At 47.4% G+C, this 27,305-nt stretch overlaps 1 protein-coding gene across 1 annotated transcript; it reads right to left on the bottom strand.

Annotated features, from left to right (window-relative positions):
* Window positions 1-15,414: 15,414 nt before the first annotated feature.
* Window positions 15,415-24,521, bottom strand: LOC311603560 (b(0,+)-type amino acid transporter 1-like; the record flags this gene model as incomplete). The annotated part of the gene is made up of 6 exons (XM_084792537.1): window positions 15,415-15,978; window positions 16,631-16,718; window positions 18,501-18,625; window positions 19,729-19,858; window positions 20,044-20,177; window positions 23,763-24,521. 6 exons carry the CDS (start codon window positions 24,519-24,521, stop codon window positions 15,748-15,750), a joined length of 1,467 nt encoding a protein of 488 aa, XP_084648663.1. The 3' UTR covers window positions 15,415-15,747.
* Window positions 24,522-27,305: the final 2,784 nt, after the last annotated feature.

The following is a 27,305-nucleotide window of genomic DNA, read 5'->3' as shown; positions in this document are numbered from 1 at the left end:
AGCTAGTTGGGTTGTATAATAAAGTTTAATTGTTAAAAAGACAGAGCCTACAGTTGTTGTTGGTTGTGATGCTGGTGCTGCCTGCCTCTGCCTCCCTGAGTGCTGGGATTACAGGCGTGTACCACCACACCTGGCCCCGTGATGATTTTTAAGCACTGTGTGAATATGCTTTGTGCTAGGTGTCAGGCATACAGCAGTGACCAAACAGGGATATGATGTCTACTCTGTTGGTACTTTTGTTCCATGTTAGAAAGAGAAGCATTAAACAGAACGATTCCATTACAAGATGTTGAGTGCTGTAGGAGGAGGAAGGCATGGATAGAGAAAACCTAAGACAGGGCTTTGACTTGGAGTTAAGACAAGGAAAACTTACTAACAAGTGACGTGAGCTAAAATTTTGAGGAACAAGTACACATTATGCAGGCTGAGGGAGTGAGGGGAGGCAGCGTATTTAAGGCAGAAGAAACTTGTGTACTGAGAAAACAAAGGAGCCTGCATCTTTTGCAGCTGAAACATAAGGGACAGAAAGGGAAAAATGACTACTAGATGATATTAGAGAATTTGGAGAAAAAAAAAAAAAGACCCACAGAGCCCTGTAAAGGAGTCTTCCCTTCTCTGAGAGTGACACAACAGTACAGGCATGCACTATAGCTAAACGATTTCCTCCAAAAAGCCTTACACTGAAACCCTAATCCCCAAAGTGACTGTGTGAGATGGGGCCTATCTTAGTGAGGATCACCATTGCTGTGATGAAACACCATGACCAAAACCTTGGGGAGGCAGGGGTGAGGGAAAAGATTTATTTTACTCACAGTTCCATATGACCGTTCATCATCAAAAGCAGTGAAGGCAGGAACTCAAACAAGGCAGGAGCTGATGCAGAGGCCTTGGAGGGGTGCTGCTCACTGGCTTGCTCCTCGTGGCTTGCTCAGCCTGTTTTCTTACAGAACCCAAGACCACTAGCCCATGAACAGCACTATCCACAGTTGGACTGGGCTCTTCCCTGCCCCCCACCGTCATCACCAATCACAGATTAAGAAAATGCCTTACAGCTGGATCTAATGGAGGCATTGTCCCAATGAATGTTCCCTCCTTTCAGATAACTCTAGTTTGTGTCAAGTTGACACAAACTTACCAGGAGAGGGCCCTTATAAGGGAATTCAAAGGAGGTCATAGGGTGGGGCCAAGGACCCAAAGGACTGGTGTTATTAAGAAGAGGTGACAAGGGGCTGGAGAGATGGCGCAATGATCATGAACACTGACTTCCAGAGGACCTGGGTTCAAATCCCAGCAGCTACATTGGCAGCTCACAATTGTTTGTAATTCCGGTTGTAGGCGTCTGGGACCCTCATACAGACATACCTGCAGACAAAACACCAATGCACATACAACAAAAACAAGTAAATGTATAAAGAGAGAAAACAGGAAATGATAGTGAGGAAGGGCACGTGAGGTCACGGAGAGAACAGCTGTGCATGGCTGTAGAAAGCAATTGACTGCAAGACAGCAGCACCAGTCCCAACAGCACCTAAAATTAATTTCTGTTGTTTAAGCTCTTTGCTTTGTCAGCTCAGGCCCAGTTGCTTTGGAAGACTAATACAGCATGTAAAATGCTGAGATTTATGCTTCCAATAACCTATTCTTTGTCTCACGAGGAGCTGGCCCAAGGAACACTGGGACACAAGCGAGAAAGCTGTAAAAGAGACTTTTGCAGCCAGCGAGTATGGTTTGGAGCTTGCTGCCAGCCATGAGGGATGCTGAGAGATGCAGCAAGCACCAGCTCTAGGAGACAGAGTCCTGGAGGAAAAGGCGGGCACGGAGGGAAGCCTGCCGGATGAGAAGGACCAGGGAAGGGAGAAATGGAGAAAGCTCGTGTCGATGCACTTAAGGTTTGGCTGACGAGAAAAGATGATAATAGACAGAGGGGAACTGGACAGTTTAGTTTTCTGATAAGATGAATGAGACACACGTATTTCACAGGCTGATGAAATAGTCATTCTTGAGTAGCAGTGTCGGGCTCTATTCACGGAATCAGAGACAAACCACAGATACTTTCTGGAGGAAGGAATAAACAGATGAAAGCAATGCAGACGTGAGACCCAAATGGATGAAAAGCCATTTCCTTTACACTCTTGTTTAGAAGCTGTGGCTCAGCTGTCCTCCATCTTGGTGGCACCCTCAAGCCAAGTGAGCATTCCTGGAAAGTGGCTGGGGCTTGGCCATGGGCTGAGAGAAAGGGACATTTGACTTTCTGGGCTACATTGGGTCCTCTGTCCTGGTCTGACAGTCCCAGATATGCCTCTTCTATCCTGTCAGGCCTGGCTGCTGGACCTGCTTGGTTTCAGCACTTGATGGTTCTGATGTGGCTCAGTCCATAATAGGTAGTTTCAGCTGCGTAGTCATTTTGTCTCCCAGGCTTCAATATTCTGTTTATCTTAGGGCCCAGATATCTGCTAGGAGTCATTTTTCAAAGGATTTTCATTCTCTACTACAGAGGGCACGGCCTGGGGTTTACGTAAGAATTATGCCCAGGCAGCAGGCCAAACTGTCCCCTGTTAGCTATCCTTTCCCATCTCCTGGGTCATATGACTCAAGTAGCAGAAATGCCTCAGGCTGCAGCCACATCCTGCTGTGGAGCCTTGACAGGCCTAGTGCATAGGCTCAGCACAGCCCTGTCAGCGTTCTTACTCCTCTCCTAACACATGACTCCTGATGTCAGCAGCCACGAGAAGGAGAAGCCACTTTGGATACCCACCCCGTGTGCTGAGGCTGAGCTTAATCAACGTTTTCTCATTCACCCTTCTGATTTCTCTGTAAAGCCAGACTTGCACTTTGTATTTCGTTCCTTTTCTTATTGCTGGATGGGAGACCTTACAGATGCAACTTAGGGGGAAGAAGAAGTTCCTTTACGTCACAGTGGGACAGTGGGGGCGAGCAAGGCGGGGGGGGGGGGCTGCACAGCAGGCAGAGCAAACATGGCTAGGCAGCGAGCAGGGCGGGGCAAGCATGGTGGTATTCACTGTGGCAGGAACAGCTGCTGTTCAAGGAGTGTGAAGAGGCTTGCTAGGTGGCTGACCAGGAAGCAGAAAAGACGAGGCTGGAATGGGCCTAGGATAGAGCCCTCTAGATTCTCCCCCCAGCCCGCCAGGCCCCATTTCCAAGAGGTTCCCAAATACCCCAAAACAAAGCCACCAGCTAGAGACCAAGGGCTCAACATGTGAGTCCTACATAGAGCAAGTATCTGCTTGCCCCAGACAGACAGTAGAGCAAGTAGATGATTACACTCAAGTCTAGTTTATTACCCATCTCTGTATATGTCTGTCTTTCTTATGTGTCTCTGTTTCTGTCTCTGTCTCTATTTCTTTCTCTGTCTCCCTGCCTCTGTCTGTCTGTCTGTCTGTCTGTCTGTCTGTCTGTCTGTCTCTCTCTCTCTCTCTCTCTCTCTCTCACACACACACACACACACAAGCACATATGCACACACTCATACACACTGCCTACAGTTTCTAAACGCCCTCGTGGGTACACCTTGACCAGATACCTAGGCATTCCCTGACCTAATCAAAATTGATAGATGCTGCTGCTGCTGTGTGACCAACTTGTCAACGACTGCTTTGGAGAGTCTGACCTTCTGTGACAAGTTGAATCTGTATGTGCTCAGCCACCACACCCTCATCAGCCAGACTGGAGCACAGTGCCTATGTTTCCAGGTTGGCACACTGACTCCTTGTCTTAGAAGCTGCACTGACTGTCACAGGGTCACGCCGTGGGCCTCTCTGCCTTGTCTGGCCTTCTGTCCCTTTAGGATTCACAGGATAAATGCCAGGAGATTCTAACACCAAAAACATGATTGATGGCTCACGAGGCCCCACCCTTTGCTGAAGGCTGCTGGGAAAGAGAGTCATTTTTCTTTGCAGGTGTGGCCACTGGTAAGTTACCAATGCTTCAGTGAGTGGCCCACTCCCATGTACATTCTTATGGCACTAATTGTGCAGAGTGCTAGGGGGGGATATTTGTTTGCCTGCTTTGCTCTTATTTTTATTTTATTTTATTTTATTTTATTTATTTATTTTTGGTTTTTCAAGACAGCGTTTCTCTGTGTAGCCTTGACTGGCCTGGACTCACTTTGTAGACTGGACTGGCTATTTTTCTTTTTAAAGAGAGAAAGTAAGCTAAACATTTATCTCTCAGTGTCTTGACTGTGGATGCCACGTGACAGCACTTCAAGCCCCTGAAACCTTGTCCTCACCATAATAAACAGTACCCTCAAACTGTAAACCAAAATAAGCCATTTCTCACTTAAAAAGAAAGCCATCCAGGTGTGCTGATGCATATCTTTAATCCCAGCACTCCGGAGGCAGAGGCAGGCAAATCTCTGTGAGTTCTAGACCAGCCTGGTCTACAACGCCAGTCCAGGACAGTCAGGGTTACAAGAGAAACCCTGTCTCGAAAAACTAAAAACCAAACCAAACTCAAAAAAAAAAATTTCCTGTCATTATCTAAAATGTGACTTTAACTGAGCATCCTCATTTTAGTGTACTTATCTACTTTTTGCTATCCTTAGCACGCCAAGCTTCCTTCTCTGTGAACTAGGGTGACACCAAAGTCACAGGGTCTGGCAGCCTGTGCTAACATGGCAAGCTGCTTTCTGAGCGGTTTCAGAAATGCTACCTGCAGCCCAGGCCAGCAAGGAGAGCAGCTGAGATAAGCACCTGGCTGGACCCAAAGAAGCGAGGGAGTGCTGCATTCTAGCCCTGGACAGGGCAGACACGTGAGACAGCCTAAGGGACGGGTGGAAGACACAGCTTATGGTAGCTACAGAAGGGCAGCCTTCTCAGACCAGAGCTGACACCATCAGTAAACAGGAAATTCCTCCAGCCACAGCTTCCTGTTCTTCTTGCCAGAGTTTGAAGATCTTTGAGGAAGAATCAGAGGGGGTGGGGGTGTGGGGGAGAGAGAGAGAGAGAGAGAGAGAGAGAGAGAGAGAGAGGGAGAGGGAGAGGGAGAGGGAGAGGGAGGGAGGGAGGGAGGGAGAGAGAGAGAGAGAGAGAGAGAGAGGGAGAGGGAGAGGGAGAGAGAGGGAGGGAGGGAGGGAGGGAGGGAGGGAGGGAGGGAGGGAGGGAGAGAGAGAGAGAGAGGGAGAGGGAGAGGGAGAGAGAGGGAGGGAGGGAGGGAGAGAGAGAGAGAGAGAGAGAGAGGGAGAGGGAGAGAGAGGGAGGGAGGGAGGGAGAGAGAGAGAGAGAGAGAGAGAGGGAGAGGGAGAGGGAGAGAGAGGGAGGGAGGGAGGGAGGGAGAGAGAGAGAGAGAGAGAGAGAGAGAGAGAGAGAGAGAGAGAGAGAATATCTCAAATCTGATTGGCAGGAAGAGGAGCTAGCAGGAATGAGGGGCCCAGGTGGGTGGGGCCTTCAGCCTGCTGTCTTGTTCCTTCATCCTGGTGGTTTCTTGGTTGCTTCTCCCAATCTTACAGTATTAACTGTCACCTAGCTGTCCCCAGAGACCTCTCTGTTCTCCATTGTCTTAGGCACTCTGTGGCGATGTAATGACTGGGGTACATGAGACCATCTTCTCAGCCCTCTCCTTGACCCCACGTTCATGCCCCTCCCCCCTCCCCCACCCCGACCTCCCTCCATGCAGGCTCCAAGTCAAGGCTGGGAAAAATAAAGAGATGCACAGGCCAGACCAGAGCCTCAGGGAGGTGGGGGGGACTGAGACCCTCCTCCTGTGGACCCACAGGAGCACACGAGAGAAGGAAAGGTAGAGCCTTAGCCTAAGAGAGAAACTACCTGAGTGAAAATGAGGCCGTGACCTCGCCTAGGTATGGCTGGGGAGAAGGCCCTTCCTGTAGATATGAGGGAGAGCACAGTGAGAGGCTTCCGGAAGAGGCCAGACTGAACATGGCTAGCAGAATAGAGTGGGCCACGAGAGGAAAGGGGGAGGGGAGGGAGAGAAAGAGGGGCAAAAGAGGTGACCAGGAGCCAAGAGCAGAGGACCGAGAGAGAGAGATAAGAACCAAGGGGACAAAGCATGGCTGGGTTATTTATATAGGATGGAAAAGCTGGGGAAGGGAAGCAAAGCTCAGGGGCTGGAGAGGTTTCAGGTAGGGGGCAGGGGTGAGACATGCTGGGAGGAGCTGGGACTGTGTAACAGGAACTTATGATGCTGATGCCAAGAGAGCCTGGTGGCCAGTAGCCAGCATATCAGCCTTGATATCTTCAAAGGCCATTTGTTTGTTTGGGATCTGACAGCACCTACCTCTTGCCATCTCTGTCACTACTGCTTAGAAAGCGGTTTCCCTTCTTGATGGTGGCACCTCACCATCATCATTTGGCCTGCCTACTACCCCAGCTAGTACACAAAGCAGTGGCCTATGAAAGTAGTTTTGGGCTGTAAGTTGATCTTAGTTAGGACTCTTCTGGGTCAAGAGGTGAGGAGGCCGACATTGCATAGGATGGGATCAGTAAAAGGGGCCTCACTTGCCCTCAGGAAAGGGAGAGACATGCTTGTTCATCTCTCTTTCTGGCATTTCTTTGTGAGTCCACATCTTGCTCTATCAGTCTGCTTCTTGCATCAGCCTGGAGCCAGCTTCACCTCCCACGAGAGCTCCTCTTGTCTCCTAGAACTGACATGAACAGTCCCAGGAGGGTCTGCTTGGGGCCTGTTGAGAAGCCCCTTCTAGGGGTCCATGCCAGGAGAGCTGGGAGGCGGGACTGTCCCAAAATAAACAAGGTGGCTTTCTTAGGAGACTAAATGTGCTGGGAAGGTACCACAGTGGAGTGGTAGTTTCTGTCAAAGGTATTACTGTCACTGTGATTAGTGTCAGCATAAGACGTCTGCCACATTTCCCCAACTCTAGTTGCTCTTGGGTTTAACGTCCTAGTAGCTGAGGGGGGCCGGGGGGGGGTCACAGGTTTTGGATCCAAGTGGTCTGATTCAAATTCTACTTCTACCACTTTCTACTGTGTGACATCAGGTAGGTGGCTTTAACTGCTCAGTACTTAAGACTGTGACAATTAAATGATTCAACTGATGAAATGCATGAAGAATCATGCTTGTGTGGGCCAGGTACTTCATAAATCTTACTTTATTTTTATTGCCAGTACCTGGGAACCCCAGTATAAGAAATTCCTAGAAAAATAAAACAAACAAAATAAAATGCTGCTCTCCGTTTCTCCTCACCCACCTTGTGAGAGCTAGGATGCCATAACCATTTGTTGAGTTCTGTGGAAGCCTTGAGTATTACAGAACTGAAACTCATTGCCAAGCAAGAAGACAGATGGCTGAAGACATCATTTTAATGCTGCTTGGCCTGCAGTCCACCAATGTTCTCCAGAGAACTGGAGCCAATAGAGGGAACACATACTAAAAGGAGAGTCACCATCCTGGCTTGCACACACAGGCTAGGAAGTCCACCAATGGTTGACTGCATTCAGGAGAGTGTGAAAACCCAGTAGCTCCTTAGTCTATGAAGTTGCATGTCTCAGCCATCCCAACCTGGCACTGAAAGCCTGGAGGTTCCGTGCTTGGAGAGTGCTAGACTTCAGTTCACATTTGAAGACTGAGGAAGCTGGGTTCTGGTGTCAGCAAAGACAGTGGCAGCCACAAAGTCGATGCACTCACCAACAGGGAGTGAAGGTGAGCAGGTGAAGGACAGCATTGCTTTTCCCTCCAATCTCTTCAAATCTGGATTACTGCCAGGACGTGCAGCCCGCTCTAGAGGAGGGTTGTCTACACTCAGTTAATCATTCAGGGAAATACTCTCACAGCTCTGCGAAGAGGTATGTCTGTTAGTTGATCCCAGATCTGTTCAAGTTTACAGCCTAGATGAACCATTATAAAAGCAAATGGACACTCCTGTTCAGATCCCTTTGGTCCAAGAAAACTGACTGGAAGAAATGAAGCTTGTACTAAGGCCTGGAGGATGGGTAGGCATTCGCCAAACAAAGGTGAATAGTGCTGGTCTGAGACTCACCTCTCTCTGCTTGATGCCTGTTTCTTAAGAGCCCAGACTATGACCAGGTGACGTTAGTACACGCCCTTAATACCAACACTTGGAAAATAGAGGCAGGCAGATCTCTGCGAGTTCAAGGCCAGCCTGGTTTGTTTGTTCTTTGAGACAGGGTTTCTCTTTGTAATAGCCCTAGCTGTTCTGAAACTCTCTTTGTAGAGCAGGCTGGCCTTGAATTCATAGAGATCTTTCTGCCTCTGCTTCCTAGAGTGGTGGGAGCAAAGGTGTGTTCCACCATGCCCAGCATGAAAACCATCCACAGTTTTTATATAAGAAAGCTAAGCTGTAAATTAAGAGCTAGTCAGAAGTTAACAAAGTCTGTAATCCATGTCATAATAATTTCAAGCCTTAGGTGCATCTTATTATGTTCAAGATATGTAAGGAGAGGCTGAGATTCAGCGTATAATGCTTGCCTCACATACACAAGCACCTGGATTCAATCTTCAGCACTGCAAAACAAACAAGCACAACACACACACACACTGTAGTCCAGTCTAAAATTCACTACATCATAAACTGCCCTCAAACTCTTGGTAATCCTCCTGCCTCAGCCATGGGGATTATAGCAGCATGTGTATTTTATTAATAAAGATGTTAAGTATCAATCCCAGAGGAAGACCAGCACTTAGAACAAGTAGCACAGTGATCAAATCAATAGTTGGACCACCATTTTCCACACATCAAGATGGTCCCTCCAACTCTGTTTATAATAATTATAAAATAGAAACCGGGCATGGTGGCGCATGTCTTTAATCCCAGCACTTGGGAGGCAGAGGCAGGCAGATCTCTGAGATCAAGGCCAGCCTGATCCACAAAGCGAATCCAGGATAGCCAGGACTGTTACACAGAGAATCCTTGTGTCAAAACAAAATAAAATTATAAAATGGAAATGCTCAAATAGTCAAGAAGAGCAGTCCAATAGTATTAAGCAAGCAGTAAAAATGAGTTAAGTGCCTATGGTGATTAATTTTAGGTGTCAGCTTGTCTGGATTAAGAAATAGAGACTTGGGCTGGAGAGAGATGGCCCAGCCGTTAAAGGCTAGGCTCAAAACCGAAGAAACAGAGACTTTTTGCATAGTTTTGTGGGTGTGTCTTTGAGGATGGTTCTAGAGAATTACAGCATGTGCATCTGGCTGAACTTGCCCTCAGTACGTGTAGGCACCATCCCACCAGAGCATAACTGCAAGGAGATTAATGTCTCCCTCAAACAACCAGGGCATATTCGAATATTCAGCTCTTGCAGTGGACATTGGAGGCCAAGTTGTTTGGTCTCCAGGACTTAGGCCAACAGCCTTCTCCTTGGCTTCTCCAGCCTTTGACCTCAAAACTGAGAGTATACCTTCAGCTTCCCTTGCACCAAGGGCTGGAGACTTAGGCTGATACATACTATGAGGGTCCCAAGGTCTCCAGCTTACAGACCTGTCCTGAGATTTACCAGATGTTATAATTGTGTGGACTAGTTGTCCAGTTAAACCCTCTCTCATCCATCACATATGGACCCTCTGGTCTGACTCTCTGGAGAACTGTCTTAGTTGGGGTTACTACTACTGTGTAGAGACACCACGATCAAAGCAACTTACAAAAGAAAGCATTTCATTGGGAGCCCGTTTACAGTTTCAGAGGATGAGTCCTTGGCTACCATGTCAAGAAATGTGGCAGCAGGTAGGTAGGCAAGTATTGAGCTGGAAAAATATCTAAGAGTTTTACATCTTGTTCCAAAAGTTGGAGGCAGAGAGGATGACATGGGGCTTGATGTGGGCTTTTGAAACTCAAAGCCCACCCCCAGTGACACACCTCCTCAAACAAGGCCACACCTCCTAGTCCTTCCCAAACAATTCAACCAACTGATGACTGGTATATGAACCTATGAGGGCCATTCTCACTCAAACCACAACAAGAACCCTCACTAAAACCATGCTGATACAAAAGCATTATACAAAAAGACCTCCCAGAATCCTAAATCACTAAGAATTTTTAACAACTTTTTATTGATTCTTTTTGAGTTTCACACCATGCACCCCAATCCCACTCATCTCCTCATATCCACCCTTCACCCTTTCAACCTTCCCTCCAAAAAAAAAAAAAAAAAAAAAAACCACACATACAAAACAAAACAAAAAACAAAGCATAGGAAATATATTATCGTGGAAGCTCTAGTATGTTACAGTGTGACTCACAGTATATCCCTCTGTCCACACATCTTCACTAGCAAATGTTCATTGCAATGCGTCATTGGTAGGCTTTGAGATCTCTGGCTTCTGTGATACCATCGATATTGGGTCCTCATTGGGCCTCCACCCAGTGATCTTGCTGTTGCCCTGTGTCATGGAGCTTCTGTAGCTTTGGATAAGCAGGACTGACCCTTTCACACATCTCAACCAATCGCAGATGATATAGATGTTGGGGTGGACCAACTCAGAGCCCTGGATCTGGGCTTGAGTGGTGGCTGAGCTGGTCAGCAAGCCAAGCTGTTCCTTATCAGTGCCACCAGGGCTAGCTCTCCAGCACTGCTCAGACTAAGCCACTTAGTGCCACCATCGACATTGGGCAGGATCAGCTCTCCTGCTCTCCTACCCTCCAGGCTGGCTCACCCACACCCCTGCCTCCAGAGCCAGCTCCCCTGTGCTGCTCAGGCGAGGTGCAGGGCCGTCTTCTGGAATGATGCAGCTGGTGAGGGAAAATGCCAGCTCTCTCACTCTCATGACCCCAGGGACAACTCTCCAGACTGCTGCAGGTGGTGAGGGGTGAGGCAGGAAGAGCCTCACCCCTACACCCATGACATACCATGAGTGGTTGAGCTAGCTCTCCGGAATGCTTGCCTTTGAGGCTCACCTGAACCTGATCACCAGGGTCAGCTCTGCTGTGGTACCCAGGCAAAGTGCAGAGCTCTGCTCTCCTGAGTGCTGCACCTGGTGAGAGATAGGGCTAACTCTCCAGAATTCATGACCCTGTAGGAAGCTTTTCAGACTGCCAGAGGTGGAAGAAGAGTGACATCACCTCTGTGCTCCCCGACACTTGAGGCAGGCTCACCCATGCCCCTGTCACCAGGGCCAGCTCCACTGTGCTGCCCACGGGGGTGGGGGGAGAGGGGAGGCGCAGGTCCTGCTCTCCCAAGTGAGAGATGGGGCCAGCTCTCCAGAGCACCAGAGCCAGTGAGGGGTGTTGCCCGTTCTGCACAGCCCCTGGACACCTGCATGATCCCTGTCAGCTGCCCTGATCAGTGATGTCCCCATGTTCCCTAGTGGTAAAATGAGCCACGGACACCAACACTGACCCCTGCCACTGTGTACCCACAGACCCAGACATGGCCCTCAGCAGCAGTTGGGGCTGAGAATTCACCATGGCTCCAGGTAGCAGGGCTGGCCACTCACAACAGGCAACTCCTCTCCATCCTCTAGTCTCCAGGTCCATCTCTTTTTATAATGCTGTGGTCCACAGACACACAGAGCCCCGCCTGCCACCACATGGCAGAAGGAAGACAGAGACCTGCTGACTACCATGCCACCACCCACAGACCTGCCCTTTGGTGCACCGCACAGGACAGCTATAGACACTTGCCTGCCCGAGCAGGTCACCCAGGGGTCCACAGCCACATGGCCAGCCTGCAGGGCAGCTACCACAAGGCACTGCTCACCCACCCTTACCATGGGCAAAGGGCAGGTAAGGTCTGTGGCATCTTTCCCCACCGGTACTGTGTGGCATGGGAGAGAACGGTTCTCTGTCTTCCTAATCCCGTGCTGTGCTACAGATTTGATTTGATTTGATTTTTAGGTTCCCTAGGCATAAAACAGCTTTGGCCACCAAGCCAGGCATCAAGCTAGGATAGACAAAGGACTGCCATCTGTTCTGCCCCTGACTTATACAAGAACACCAACAAGGTGTCTCTTTGCCCATTGGCCAGCGAGGGAAGAGTTTTAAACCTTGTTCTTCATTTCAGTTTGGGTTTGGGTTTGGGTTTTTTGAGACAGGGACTCCTGTAGCCCAGGCTGTCATAACCAAGGGTGACTTCAGCCTTCTGAAACCTAGACTCATCTCCAAAGTGGAAGAGATCACTAGTGTGGAACTCCAAGGCTTGCTTATGTGGAGCTGGAGATCAAACCCAGGCCTTCATACATTAGACAAGCATTCTACCCACTGAAATATGTCCCCAGTCCCATTAAAGGCTTTTAAAAGAAAGCCCATATCTATTTTAAAGTGGATGCGGCCTGCACAGTTTATCTGTGAGCTCAGCATTACATCTCAGAATCATCCCCTGCTTGTGTTAGCTGCCTGCTTGCCTCACTCTCCCTGGAACACTGGGGCCCCGAGGGCTAGGCTTGGCAGGGCTTTTCTCCCCACTCTGATCCACGCCTAAGCAGTAACAAAGATTCAAGAGGTAGACAACTCTTCCTTTCTGCCTGTTTGCAGAACCAGTTGGTCTTCTCTGAGAGGGAAGCGAAGACTGCCTCTGTACAAAGGAAGGAGACAGAGTGGTGCCAGGAGAAGGTCAGAGGAGATGCCTGACAGATGAGAGATACGTGAGGGAGGAGAACAAAGACGATGAGCTTGCCAGCGTGGCTTCCCGACCAACCCTGCCACTGATGCACCTGTGAGATTCCGTTCCAAATGAGGGCTGCACCCATTTTAGATGTCCTCTGCTAAGCCACGGGCTACAAGTCAAGAGTCCACAACCCCTATCTTACTGTTTAATAACTTGTTATAATGCCTTACAGAGCCCAGAAGAACAGTTATTTTGTATTTGTCCGTTTATTATAAAAGATGCAAATGGGACTAGGATGTGGCTCAGCTGGGTGTGCTTGCTTAGCATGCTTAAAGCCTTGGGTTTGATCCCCCTGCACTGCATAAACTGGTTGTGGTGGTGGACTTCTGTAATTCTACAGGAGAATTCTGCAGGAGAATCGGGAATTCAAGCCCGTAATAGGTTGGAGGCCAGCCTGGATTAGATGAAATCCTGCCTCAAACAAAACAAAACCTATAAAGGAGCAGTGCAGAGGTACATAGGGTAAGGTGGGAGGGAAGGGGAGTGCCAGCACACCAGCCTCCCCCGTGTGTTCGCCAGCCTGGACGCTCTCTAAGCCCTCACTTCTGTATTCTTGATTAAATTATTGGCCCTGGATGACTGAAGTCAATCTCAATCCCTACCCTCCTCTACAGAGGTTATGCTAAACATTCCAGACCAGGAGCTGGGAAGGACTACCCTCTTTTGAAGCTTTCTTTTCTCTGCAGCAGTGTAACCCTTCTTGGGAAGATGGGATGCTAGAGTTTCCATGTAGAACTGTCCCCAGGAACTGGGCTAACCAACAGTTCCTAATTAGTGACTGTAGTGGACCAGAAATAAGGTTTTTGTTCCCAATTGTCAGCACAGAGTCCCAAAACCCTTTGGAATGGCTGGGATGTTAATATGCTACCTTGGTAGCTTCAGGGAGGGGGCACAGATAGAAGTTTAGAACATTCAACCCACTCTCCCTGGGGAGGGGGCAGAGAGGTTGGATATTGAATTGGAGCAATGACTTAATCAATCATGCATACCTAATGACACCTCTATTAAAAACTCCTGAGTGACAGGATTTAGAAGGTTTCTGGGTAAACATATGTAGGTGCTGGAGAGGTTGTCACAGGCTGACTTTTCCTGAATAGGCATAAACGTCTATTTAGCCAGCCAGAGGGGTCTTCAAACAGAGGAGCTTGTGTGCAGGCCTGACCACCTACAGAAGGAGCTTTGTGAATTTCAGGAGCTTCCTGGGACTTCTTTCTTGTTGATTTCCTGAGCATTGTAAGTTTTGTTAACTTCTCAAGTCTTAACAAACCTCCCTCCAGCACGGACTACTTCAAACCAGAGGAAACTGCAGCAAAGCTGAAGCTCACGGAAGCTGCACTCCCACCCTCCAACCTTACACTGTGCGTCTCTTCCATCTGAGTGTTTCTGAATTGAATCTTTTATATTCAACTGGTAATCATAAAGTGGTTTTCTGGGTCCTGTGAGCCATTCTAGCACATTATTGTACTTGAGGGGGGACGTTGTAGGAAGGTCCAGTTTCAAAGTCGTACTTAAATCACTAGTGTCTGATGTGACAGTAGTCAGGAGGAACTGAATCCTCAAACTGAGGAGCTTAGACCAAACTCAGACTCTTATGTTCAACTGAGTGGAGCTGTTGACCTTTTCTGGTTGATGTCTCCCTTAAAGCAAGCGTATGGGGGAAGTGGTGGTTTGAGTGAGAATGCTGGATAGACTCAGATGTTTGAACACTAGGTCCCCTTGGTGGAGCTATTCCTGGAGGCTTTGGAGGTGTGCCCTTGCTAGAGGAAGTGTGCCAGTAGAGCAGCAAGCTGTGAGGTCTCAAAAGCCTCACGCCATTCCCTCTGTGCTCTCGTGTTCAAAACACGAATTCTCAGCTGTTGCAGCCACTGCATCTGCGTCCTGCAACACTTCCTTTTCAGAGTAGCGATGGACTCTTATCCCTATGGACCCATAAACCCAAATAAAACACTTTCTATAAGTTGCCCTGGTTATGGTGTTTTATCACACCAACAGAAAAGTAACAAATTGTGCAAGGTACACTAAAACCATACACAAGTTGCCTAAATCCAGTTTGCAGGAGAAACTAAAAGATGTTTTCTGCTCCTTTCTTTTGAACCACCCACTGCCTAACGCGTCATGAGCTACACTCTCACCCTCGTTCCAGGCACCTGCCGTTCTTCGTCTCCCGAATTCTTCCCAGGATAAGGAGGCTTTTCTGTCCTCTCATTTTTATTTAGTCCTATAACCATATTAGCTTTCCTAGGAGCTGTTGCACCTCTTTGTCCTTTCTCCTGGAAATGTATCTGTCTTTCTTTTTCCTTAAAGCCCATAACCCCTCCTTCTTAGCAGCACATCCACTGCTTATTGCACTGTTCAAGCAAATAGGCAGCTTCAAACTACAACTACAGATCACTACAGCTTCGTGAGCAAGAAGAATTACCATAAACAAATCTGGTCTAATTGCCAGAAATAGGTAGATACCCATTCAAACTCACTGGAGGCAAAATGAGAAATTTATTTTATGGTGTCAGTTGCTCCAGAAAATCAATGATACAGTGCTTGCCTATATATATATGCCCTGGGATTATCCAGGTTTGCAAAAATAGGTAAAGAAGGAGGAGGAGGAGGACGAGGAGAAACCAAAGAAATACCATCAAGCAACACTTAGACTATAGGACAAAGATCAAAACTACCCCTTCAGATCCTGCCTCCCCATTCTTCTGTTCCACATCATTTTAAAAAACAGCAAATCTCATCCTGTATCATCCTCATTCTTCTTACCATGCTGGTGTTTTCTACTTCTTGCACACTTGATACAAATATATATATATATATATATATATATATATATATATATATATATATATATATATATATTCCAAAACGTGCAACATCTTCTGCTCAAGGAACATCAGAGGGCGAACAAGACCACAGAATTCCAGTGACAGAAACAAAAAGAAGAAACTCAGTAGGCTACAAACAGCAACTAAACCTCTATCTGGAACTAGCGGGTTCCTTTGTGAAGCAAGGTGGTACTGTGTCAGAGGAGTAGGTTTCAGAGAAATGCAATAACGTCCTGAGAGATATTCCCAAACTGCACTATAAGCAGCTGTGCTGTAGCACTAAGTGCTTACTGGAACGATGCACAGTCGGTCTACAGAGACCCATTAAGAACAGTGGGGTCTGCAGTGAAGAGGGCAATGCACCCTATGAGGCCACCCAGTCAACGATCTTTAGTGGTTGGAACAACTTCCAGGAGCAGCTGGAGATGCATAGTGGCTGTTTGTATACACTTGGACTGACACTGGAAGTGGAAAAGCAGGAAGTACACTGGGACGCCACTGAGCAGGAACAGGAAGAGGTATAGGAACTCTATCTGGGGTTGGTCGATGATGGGTGCCAGCACCAGATAGAGAGACACCAGGAGCATGACGGCAGGGACGACGGTGGGAACCTGCGGAGGGCACAAAAGGGTTACTTGGCCTCTGAGACTGGAATGATGAGAGAGGGGTGTCACTGAATTCTGTCCTTCCGACCTTTCATTCATTTCCACCTCCTCTAGGATCTGCTAGAATTCCAGGCGGAGCCAGGGATCCACCCACTGGGCTCTAGGGGCCTCTTTAAGAAGCAGAGTCTGGAGCCCAGCGTTGGCCTCTCTGTGTTGTGTGGCCTTTTGCATTTGTGCTCCAGCTTTCTCCCTCATGGCCCTCCAGAGAAGAAAGGCCCAATATCCCTTACCACACCCCCAAAATGGGCCATGTCCCACCAAATACAGTGACACTAGCAGCCACTGACATTCCTTGTCTAGGCCTTGTTCTCAACCTGAAGGTCTCAGCCCCTTTGGGCTGCATATTAGATCCCCTGCATATCAGATATTTACGTTATGATTGATAACAGTAGCAAAATGACAGGTACAAAGTAGCAATGAAAACAATTTTATGGCTGGGGAGGGGCGGTCACCACAACATAAGGAACTGTATTAAAGGGTCTCTGCATTAGGAGCTTGAGAACCGCTGGACCAGGCCCTGAAGGAGACGGTAGCCCAAAGCTACACTTCATCTAGGAGCCTAGATTGAAAAGTACCCAGTGACTGTCCTGAAGGCTACCTTGTAAGTATGGGGAAGATTCTTTGTTTTTATTCGCAAATACAGGAGACAGCCAAATGTGGTTCCAGATATGAGCCAGGACACAAAGCTGCAATGAAAAAACAAAAAGTGTAGATGAGGCCTTCTGGGATAGAACCTCCCAGATCAGGACAAAAGATCCAGAGAGCAGGAGGAGCATTTGGTTTTCTTCAGAAGGAGAGCAAAGGACTGTAAAGATTGCTCAGCGGTTAAGAACACTTGTCGCTCACACAGAAGAGCCACGCTCAGTTCCCAGCACCCATATGGTGCCTCACAACCATCCCTAGCTCCAGTTCCAGAAGATCTAATGCCTTCTTCTGATCTTTATGGGAGCCAGGCACAAATGTGATACACAAACATAAATGCAGACAAAAGATTTCTACACATAAAATAAAATCAATAAATCTTAATTAAAAAAAAAAAAAAAGCTCAGGGATGGCCCAATGAGTCACCAAATGAAAAGCCATAGAATTGAGATGGGAACTTGGTAGAAGGAAGGAGTGGGGCTTGTGGGGGGGGGGGAGAAGAGAGGGTACAGGGATGAAAGTGGCCACAATATATTTTATACACATATGAAATTGCCAAAGAGTAATTGCTTCCTGGCCTTTAAGCTAAAATCAAGTGTGAAACTGCCAAATAGTATATTAATTTTAAAATAAAATCTTTTAAAACAGGAGCATGGTGGGATCTTAAGGAAGCCTATGTTCCCTGGAGGACAGCTCACTAGAAATAGAGGTTTTTTTTTTTTCCCAACCCACCTTGCCTTTAGGGTTAGTGACATTATGTGTAGGCTGCTAAATACCCAATAAACCCTTGCCTCTGTCCTTTCCAAGGTCTATAGTTTGAGTGTCTGCTACCATTCTCATAAAATTCCATCTTGAGTGTCTGGAGACACAGCTTGGTCAGTACAGAGCTTGTCACACAAGCACAAAGACCTATATTCAGTCCCCAGAAGCCATGTAAAAGTGTTAGGGCCTAACGGAGTGGATCACGCCAGGATCACTGCTCTGTACTGAGACATTTTGGTCACATTCCCCATTCTCTAACTGAAGACACCCTGCCACTCTCCCACACCCCACAATGGGTTATAACGATTTTGTTATCCCTGTATAATGATTTCCATCTTTTTCTTATGCGGGAAAGTGAAAATAAAACATTATTTGTGACTTGTTGTTCTTAGCACTCACATCAAGCACCAAATGTCCTGTTCCAGATTAGACAACAGAGCAAGGGAACATGTGATGCCTGAGAAATTACGAGAACGCCCTCTGTACCCAGATACGATGCTCGTCTGGTAGTTGAAGAATCAACCCTGCTTCCAATGAGCTTATAAAATTACAAATGGGTGTCACAACAGCCTGTGATTTCTGTCTTGAGGAAAATATTAAAAGGGAGTCAGAACATCCTCTTCCCGTGGTGAGATCATTCCCTGAGCCGAAACAGCTTGCTGTGGATCTACACTCAGTCCTGGAGAATTATGTGGGACAGAGTCCAGAGCACAAGCCTGGGCTACGAAGGGAAAAAAATCAGACCATGTCCGAGGGCTCCCCAGCATCACGGTGCCTATAGGTTCTTTCATAATATCATCTTAGCAGCAGAATGAAGAGCTGAGAAAAAAGTGACAGTGGCATCTCAGCCTGAGGCTATCTCTTGTGGTGGAACATCTGTCTTGCTGCATTGGGGGGGAGGGGAGCAGAGGAGAGCCACATTTAACTTTGGAAACATAAACTAGAGAGAATGGTTGAAATATGTGTAGCTGTGTGGTTTCTGAGCCCAGACATTCAAAAATGCAGGATAAACACACACACACACACACACACACACACACACACACACACACACACACACTTACCTCAAGAGATTCACAAAGGTGCTGAAGTTCCCCGGGAATATCAGGACCAAAGCCACAGCTGTGGTGAAGATCAGGGCTGGAGCTGGAGTAAGTCGATGCACGTGAATCATAGACATAAGTTGGGGCTGCAAAACATGGCATGAGAGAGGCTATAGGAGAAAAGCCGCAGCAAGTGCTCTGTCCCCTGTCATGCTCTGGACACCAGTGTGCCCAAAACTAATGGCCATTCATGCTATGGCTTCCAGGGGTAGATAGATTCCCTTGGGTTACTATGGTACACTGGGTTATTGTCTTCCAAATATTGTCTCCCTCTCTGCGGCTTGTGTCAGGAATAGTTTTCAAGCACTGATGTGGACTAGACTGGTTCGCCTGATTCATCCAATGAACATGAGTGCAAGGGGCTGGAGAGATGGCTCAGCAGTTAAGGACCCGGGTTCCAAAGGACCCGGGTTCAATTCCTAGCACCCACATAACAGCTCACGACTGTCTGCTACTCCAAAATCTGACACCCTCACACAGACATACAGGCAGGCAAAACACCAATGCACATTTTTTTTTTTTTGTAAAAAATGAGCATAAGTGACAAGCAAGGGCCTACGTCCATGAAATAGGAACAGACTCATTCCAAAATAAGAATGACCGAAGTAAACAGGGGCCACGGCTAACATGAGGAGCAACAACTAAATGCTGTTGCAAGCCACTGGGATTTGGAGTTGTCTACTATTCAATATTATTATTACAAAAAAAGCTAACATGGGCGGAAAAGTCTGTAAGGGAAAAGGCAAGCGTGTGTATTCTGGGCCTCCTCCCTGTGGCCTCGGGATTCTTGCTATATACAGTAGAGTTCATCCCTCACGGCTTCCAAGCCACATCATCCAGGACCACGACTGCCCTGAAACCTGGAAGTGATTAGGAATACATTGGAGCCAAGCGCGGTGGCTCACACCTGTAATCCCAGCACTCAGGGAGGCAGAGGTGGGTGGATCTCTGTGAGTTCGAGGCCAGCCTGGTCTACAAATTTAGTCCAGGATAGCCAAGGCTACACAGAGAAAACCCTGTCATGGAAATAAAAAAAATATCCAAAAAACAAAGAGGGTCACATCTGATTGGGTGAGTTCAAGCTTGGGATAAAAGCTAGGCTCAGTCAGGAGCTGTCACGGGTTAAAGGTATCACAGCTCCCTCGTGCAGCCCTCACTACCTTGCCTGACCCCAGATCCCACTTCTTACCATGTGACCTTCTCTTGCAGCGGCAAAACACACTCGGCTGCCGCTGAAGAACACCGCATTGACAGTACCAAATGTCGAAAGTACAACGCCCAAGGGCACCAGCCAGGCCCAGGACCCCAGAACCTGGTTCCTAGAACAACAGAGGGATAAACGGAAAGAACTCTAGCAGATATTTGGCAGGAGGCCAGAAGGCCTCCTTGGAAGTAGAGAAAACAAAGCATTTAAAGACAAGTTCAAATCCGCATAGCGCACCGTCCTTCCCTACCCCTCAGTGTCTGTCGAGGGCCCGAGGGACACAGCACATGACTCACTCACCCCCAGCTCACAGCTATGGCATCAGAGGTCAGGATCTCTGAGGGTGTCATAACCAGCAGGTAACTGATATTGACCAGGACATACAGGATGGTGACCAGGGGGACGGCAATCATCACTGCCCACACCAGGCTCTGCTGCAGGGTCAGGGAGAAGAGGGTAAAGGTTAACCAATGAGATCACTCTAGGCCTTCAGCACAAACTCAGGCCTATGCTATCCGCAAGGCACTGTGCCAGACTCTGTGGAATGGAAGCACTGTGTCCCCCATGAGATCATGATCCCCGCTGCATGGGGGTGCACAAACAGACAAAGGGGTGTGGGAAACGACAAGACATCCTAAACAGACAGCAGTGGCGATGTAGAGGGGACGGTGGAGGCATCACCAAAGCTTCCAGGAGGAAGAGAGCCCCCACCCAGGCTCTCTTTGAGGAGTGGAAATGACTCAGGAGTGTGTGAGGGAGAATTGCTTGCCGAGAAAACCGGAAGAGAAAGAAAGGAAAGATTTCACTGGTCTGTTCCGCAATAGGGAGGATCTGCCCCTCATGGAGGCATGCACTTCTGATTAGTGTATCCTCTCCTCTCCAGCCTTAAAGAAAGACCAGTTTCCAGAACTGTCTGCCAAGACTGAGCCCTGCTTGTGGAAACTTTTGAAAGTAGAGAAGGAAAGGAAAGGAGAGGGGACGCTGAGGAGAGGGCACTCATCTTGACCTATTTCAGCACTCGGCAAACAGCCTCAGTGTAGATGCTGTCCTGGCTCCCTGGGTACCCTTGTACATTGGCAGGCTCTGTCCTTTCTGGCCACTTGTTCACACTGCTTGCTGCAGAGCTGTAGGTAGACTTGAGTCTCCTCTCCCGGGAGGCCTTGTCTGACTGTTTTGCTTTGTTGGCCAAGAGGATTATGTTGTGAACTAGGGAAAATGAAACCAATGAGACAGCAACAGGCTCCTGTATGTGAGTCTTCCCAGGTCCCCTCCAGGTTTAGAATCTGAGACTCTAAGCTCAAAGGAAAGTTGCCTTGACCTAGGGATGGATATAGCAGCTATTGCTTACCACCCTAGGGGTGGAATGTGGCTCTGCCTAGGCTCACACAAATCTACCTGTAGCGGAGGTACCGCCCTTCTCCCAAGCCTCGTTGGGATGCCCTTGGTACAGTGAGCACCCAGTGTACATGACCCAATCTCAGAGGTAAGAAACTTAGTACCCATTTGAACTTGACCTCTCCCCCAGGCAACTTTCCCAGTAGTAATGAGCTGTGACAACGGTAGAGCCCCGGGTTGGATCAGAACATAGATGTTTCTGGCCACTGTATGCCACAAGAACAGTGAGATATTCTGATTTTACTCTCAGGACATTGAATTCTTCATTCAGACCCCAAGGAGTCTGCATATAAGGGTGACCCTGGTTTGGCACAGTTTCTGTAGTTTCTTTCGTGGAGATGAGGACAGTTTGAAATAAATAAACCTTTTAGAGGAAATTAAAGGCAGACTTAAATACTGGCATTCTGATGACTGGCTTAGGTTTTTCTTTGAAACCTGCATCAAAAAAGCCTCAGCCTTAGCAAAGATCAGCAAACTGTAGCCATGGACCATAATTTTCGTCAATACATTTTTGCCTGATTTTTGTCAATAAAGTTTTATTGAAATACAACTGTGTTCCTTTATTTATCTATGGCAGTTTCCCTGCTACCACAACAGAATTGAGTAGTTGTGACAGGAACTAATGAATATAGGGCCTAAAAGCTTACCTCTTTTTTTGTTTTGTTTTGTTTTTTTGTTTTGTTTTGTTTTGTTTTGTTTTGTTTTTTGAGACAGGGTTTCTCTGTGTAGCCTTGGCTGTCCTGGACTCGCTTTGTAGACCAGGCTGGCCTCGAACTCACAGCGATCCGCCTGTCTCTGCCTCCCAAGTGCTGGGATTAAAGGCGTGCGCCACCACGCCCGGCTAAAATCTTAACTCTTGGAACCTTTTATAGAAAAACTTTGTTGAAGCCCTGCAAAGATGGCACACGCCTTTAATCCCAGCACTCGGGAGGCAGAGGCAGGCGGATCTCTGTGAGTTAGAGGCCAGCCTGGTCTACAGAGAGAGTCCAGGAAAGCCGTGTCTCAAAAAACCAAACAAAATTAAAAAACAAAAACAAAAACAAAAACAAAACAAAACAAAAAAAACCTTTGCTGAAAACCACTGCTACTATGGGAGCCTGTCTTCAACTTCAGGGACCAACTTCTGGGACCCTGCTCTTTCATTGACCTAGTTGAAAGCCAGGGTCTAGTTAGGAAAGGGGGCTCTAATTCTGTAAGGCAACCCTATCTATGTACATGCTACCCACTTGAGAGTATCCTGAGCCATTTGCTGAAAATGTACCAGTTAAGCCTCAGAGCCCCATGAGAAAGTGAGGGAAGTTATTATGATGGTCCCCTTTTTATAGCCAAAGAATTAGGATCATGAAATTGCAAGCAAGAAATTAAACCCACCAAGCACGGTGGTATACTCCTGTAATCTCACCATTCAGGAGGTAGAGGCAGGAGATCAGAAGTTCAAGGGTATTCTTAGCCACAGAATGAGTTCAAGGCCCACCTGGTCTACAATAAGACTCTTGTATCAAAGGAGGAAAAAATAAAAATAAGGATGAAGCCCTAGGACTCCTAGCATGGGCTCTCCCTCCCTCTGACATCTGTCTGTGTTTGTTTCCTTTGTCTCTCCCCTCTCTTCTATCTCCTCTCCCCTCTGCCTCTGTCTGTCTCTCCCCTGTTTCTCTATCTCTGCTTCTCTGGTTCTATTTCTTTTGTTTGTCTGCTTCTCTCTCCGCTGTCTCCATCCGATTCTTCTCTGTCTCTCTCTGTCTCTGTCTCTCTGTCTCTCTGTCTCTCTCTCTCTCTCTCTGTCTCTCTCTCTCTCTCTCTCTCTCTCCCCCACCCCCCGTCCCCCCCCCCTCTGTTCTTGCGCGTCTGTCTCCAAGCCACTGTTCTCTCCTCAAGCTGCCCTTCAGTGAGCCTTTGCCAAGACTCTGAAAGCCAGAGCATCCCTAAGCCAGCCCAGCGGGGACAGCAGAACACTTGCAGTTCCAATTCTCTGAGAATCTGAAACTCCTGCAAGGGAAAAAGAAAGATATTTATGGCAAAGAGTCTGCATGCTAATAGTTGAAGATCCAGATGCCACAACTGAGTCCCAGGTACCCCTGCAGACCGGCTAGCACACTGGTTATTTAGGCCAGGCTCATAGGTAAGCTGAGTGGGCAGGACTGGCTTGTTCCCCGTGCCAAATCGTGCTATGCTCTCTAATGGCTCTTAGGGTTCCAGAACCATGAATTAAGTATCTGCTGCAATCTTCTGGAGGGAAAATTCCAGGAGGTAGCCAACAGAATCAGTAAGAATGCTGGCTGTATGAATTCAAAATAACCCCCTTTTTGCAGAGAGAGAGAGAGAGAGAGAGAGAGAGAGAGAGAGAGAGAGAGAGAGAGAGAGAGTTGATAGTTAACCTGAAGGGGCAGAAAGATGAAACCATGGGGTATGACACCATGAAGCACTCTGCTTTATTTAAAAGCCATAGTTAAAATCCCATAAACCCCTCAAGGCAGATGCGCTGCCATGCAAGTCCTATGAGCACAGCAAGGGAGCCTTGATTCCGGTTAGACAGCTCAGGACCTCAGTCATTTGAGTGGCTGGAACTCCAGCTCCTGGAGCTGCAGATGGCGAGGTTTACCCACAGAACAGCACACTCAACTCACCTTTGGGTTCTTGAGCTCCTCTACTACCATGTTGATATTATTCCAGCCGTCGAAGGACCACAGCCCCTGGTAGAAAGCCATGCCAATGCGCCCTGCCTGCTGGGTTGTGTTGTGGAAGGAAAACCGTAGGAATTCTGTGCCACTGTAATTCTGGGCCAGCACCACAGCCCCACCCACTACAATGACTGTCAGCGAGAACACTTTGGCAGCCGCGCACACGTTCATCAGCACAGTGGACATCCGTGAGCTCCAATAGTTGATCAGCAGCAGCAGCAGGATGCAAGAAGAAGCCACAATCTTAACTGTGACCTGAGGGAGTGAGGAGCAGCCTGGGTAAAAGGGAGCCACTGCATACTCAGCAAAACTCAGGGAGACAGCAGTGATGGCAGCTGGCCTGGCCACCAGGACAAATGTGTAGATAACCAGGAAGGCAGGCAAAGAGCCAAAGGTTCGCAAAATGTAAGCGTAGTCTCCCCCAGACTCAGGAACCAGGCTGCCCATTTCAGCATAGCACAGGGCACCCATCATGGCCAGGAAGCCACAGGTTGCCCAGACAATAAGACTGGCACCAGCACTGCCCATGTAAACCAAGACCCCTTGTGGTGACATGAAGATGCCAGAACCAATCATACACCCAGCAGTCATGGACACTGCACTCCACAAACCAATCTGCCTCTTCAGCGCCACTCCTGGTGCCTCACTGGTGGGCTCTTGCCCTGCGGGCTTGTCACTGCCATCTCTCTCCTTGCTTCTCTCCATCTTGAGACTTCAGCAGACACTGCCTTTCTGGTTGGTGACAGGTATGGGCTCTGGGACCTATTGTCTGTGGGTTTCCAGAAGGCGTTAATGATTACAGCGCTGGAGGGAGGCCAAGGCAGAGGCCAAAGAGCCAGGGTGTGGCCTAGAAGGAGCCGATCAAGCAAACAACAGTCCAGCTCAAGCCTCAATACGGACAATCTTTAGGCGCCACAGGTCAGAATAAGTCAAGAAAGGTCCAGGAGCAAAGCTACTGACAGTTGGGGTGTGACTCAGTGAGAGGGTGCCTGCTCAGCACGTGCAAGTTCCATCCCTAGGACTACAGATGGGAGGAAGGGAAGAAGGGAAGGCAGAGAGGTCGAGAGGGAAGGAAGACATTTCTGTTGCCCAGCTCCACAGCAACACTGAGGATGACAGCAGGATGAGGGCTGTGTATCTGCAGCAGGTCAGCCAAGCATCTTCCTGTATCCTCATATCTTCTGCCTCTCCCCACCCCACCCCACCCTGGACACTGCACCCTTCTGCCTCTGGGACCCCCCCTTCCACCTTCACATCACTTGCAGGGCCTGTACTCTTCTTAGCCACTTCCTGCCTGGCTGCCAGGGAGCAAGCTCCATCCTGCATCTTCTTCACCTACCGATCCTCCTGCTTCTTCTTTGGGCTAGGTTTTATGCAGTTGGCCTGAAGACTGTATTGGAATCCTTGCCTTCTGGTAGACTTTGCAAAGATGTGGGGAGGTTATGGGGAGACGACGGAAGCAATATATGTATGAAAAGCTGGCAAGTAATCCCGTCACTATGTGTGCTAACTAAAGCTTAAATTGACAGCACACAGTTCTAGGATGAGACTGTTAATTTCAAATCTTGGATCTACAACCTCAAGAGTTGTATGAATCTTGAACCTCATCTTACTCGTCCATCAATTAGTAGTGTCTCTCTTGTAAAGCTACTAGAAGGATTGACTAACAATATGAAATAGTTTGGATAGTATATGGAGCAAAGTAAGCATTTCGTCAATGTGGTCACATCCTTTACTCTCTGGGTAACTTTCATTAGTTCCATTGAAGAAAAGAGGGATTGGTATTAATACCAGGGAGAAAAAAGATTTAAAAAGTAATATTTATTTCAGGATATTGCATGTATCATTTTTTATTGATCATCCCTTTTACTTTAAAAATATGGACTAGGCCAGGTGCTATGGCACATGCCTGTAATCCCAACACTCGGGGAGGCAGAGGCAGGCGGATCTCTGTGAGTTTGAAACCAGGCTGGTCTACAAAGTGAGTCCAGGACAGCCAAGGCTACACAGAGAAAAAAAAACCTTGTCTCAAAAAACCTAAATAAAATAAATATTGAGTAACTAGTGCTGTTACAGGAAGGGGAAAAGAATTTACTGGAATTTTGGGTAAAGACTCCAAAAGTAGGCATAAAGGTACTTGCATTCTAGCTGAGGCTAGCCACATGGACAACTTGGATCTCATGAATGTGTCAATAAAGCTCTCAACAGACACTAGGATGTTTACTGTCATGGCTCCTGAGTGTCCCTTCTATGTTCCACATCTGTTGCAACCATAACCTCCTAGACATAGATATAGGATTTATTAGAGTAGCTTACAGGCTGTGATTCTCAAACTATTCCACAAAATAGAGACAGAAGGAACATTGTCAAATTCACACTATAAGACCACAGTTACCTTGATACATAAACCATATAAAGACTCAACAAGGAAAGAGAATTTCAGACCAATCTCCCTTTATGAACATCAATGCAAAAATACACAATAAAATACCTGAAAACAGAACCCCATCACACACACACCATCCACCTTGACCAAGTAGGCTTCATCCCAGAGATGCAGGATGGATTAACATACAAAAAACCCATCAACGTAATCCACTATATAAACAAACTGAAAGGAAAAATCACACAACCATCTCATTAGATGCTGAAAAAGCCTTTGGCAAAATCCAACACCCATTCATGTTAAAAAGTCTTGCAGAGATCAAGCATACAGGGCACATACCTAAACACAATAAAAGTGATATACAGCAAGCCAATAGCTACCGTTAAATTAAGTGGAGAGAAACTTAAAGCAATTCCACCAAAACCAGGGACAAGGCTGCCCACTATCTCCATATCTATTCAATATAGTAGTTAAAGGTCTAGCTAGAGCAATAAGACAACTAAGGAAGTTCAAAGAGATACAGACTGGAAAGGAAGAAGGCAAACTGTCACTATTCACAGATGACATGATGGCATACATAAGGGACCCCTAAAAGTCCACCAAAGAACTCCTACAGCTGATAAACACCTTCAGCAAAGTGGATGGATGCAAAATCAACTCTAAAAAATCAGTAGCCCTCCTTTTACAAGCAAAAAAAAAATGGGCTGAGAAAGAAATTAGGGAAACAACACTCTTCACAATAGCCATAGAAAACATAAAGTGTCTTGGTGTAACTCTCACCAAGCAAGTGAAGACCTGCATGACAAGAACTTCAAGTCATTGAAGAAAAAAAAAAAGGAAGAAGGTGTCGGAAGATGGAAAGCTGTCCCCTGCTCATGGGTTGGTAGGATTAGCATAGGAAAACTGGCCATTTTATCAAAAGCAATATACAGATTCAATGCAATTCCTATCAAATTTTTGACACATTTTTTATAGACCTTGCGCAAGCAATCCTCAACTTCATATGGAAAAATGAAAAGCTCAGGATAGCTAAAACAATCCTGTACAGCAAAAGAACTTCTCGAAGTATCACCATTCCTGGTTTCAAGCTGCACTACAGAGCA

This window comes from Acomys minous (genome assembly GCF_964271855.1).
Source record: "Acomys minous genome assembly, chromosome: 8".
Taxonomy (NCBI): domain Eukaryota; kingdom Metazoa; phylum Chordata; class Mammalia; order Rodentia; family Muridae; genus Acomys; species Acomys minous.
This window is presented reverse-complemented; position numbering and strand designations above follow the sequence as displayed.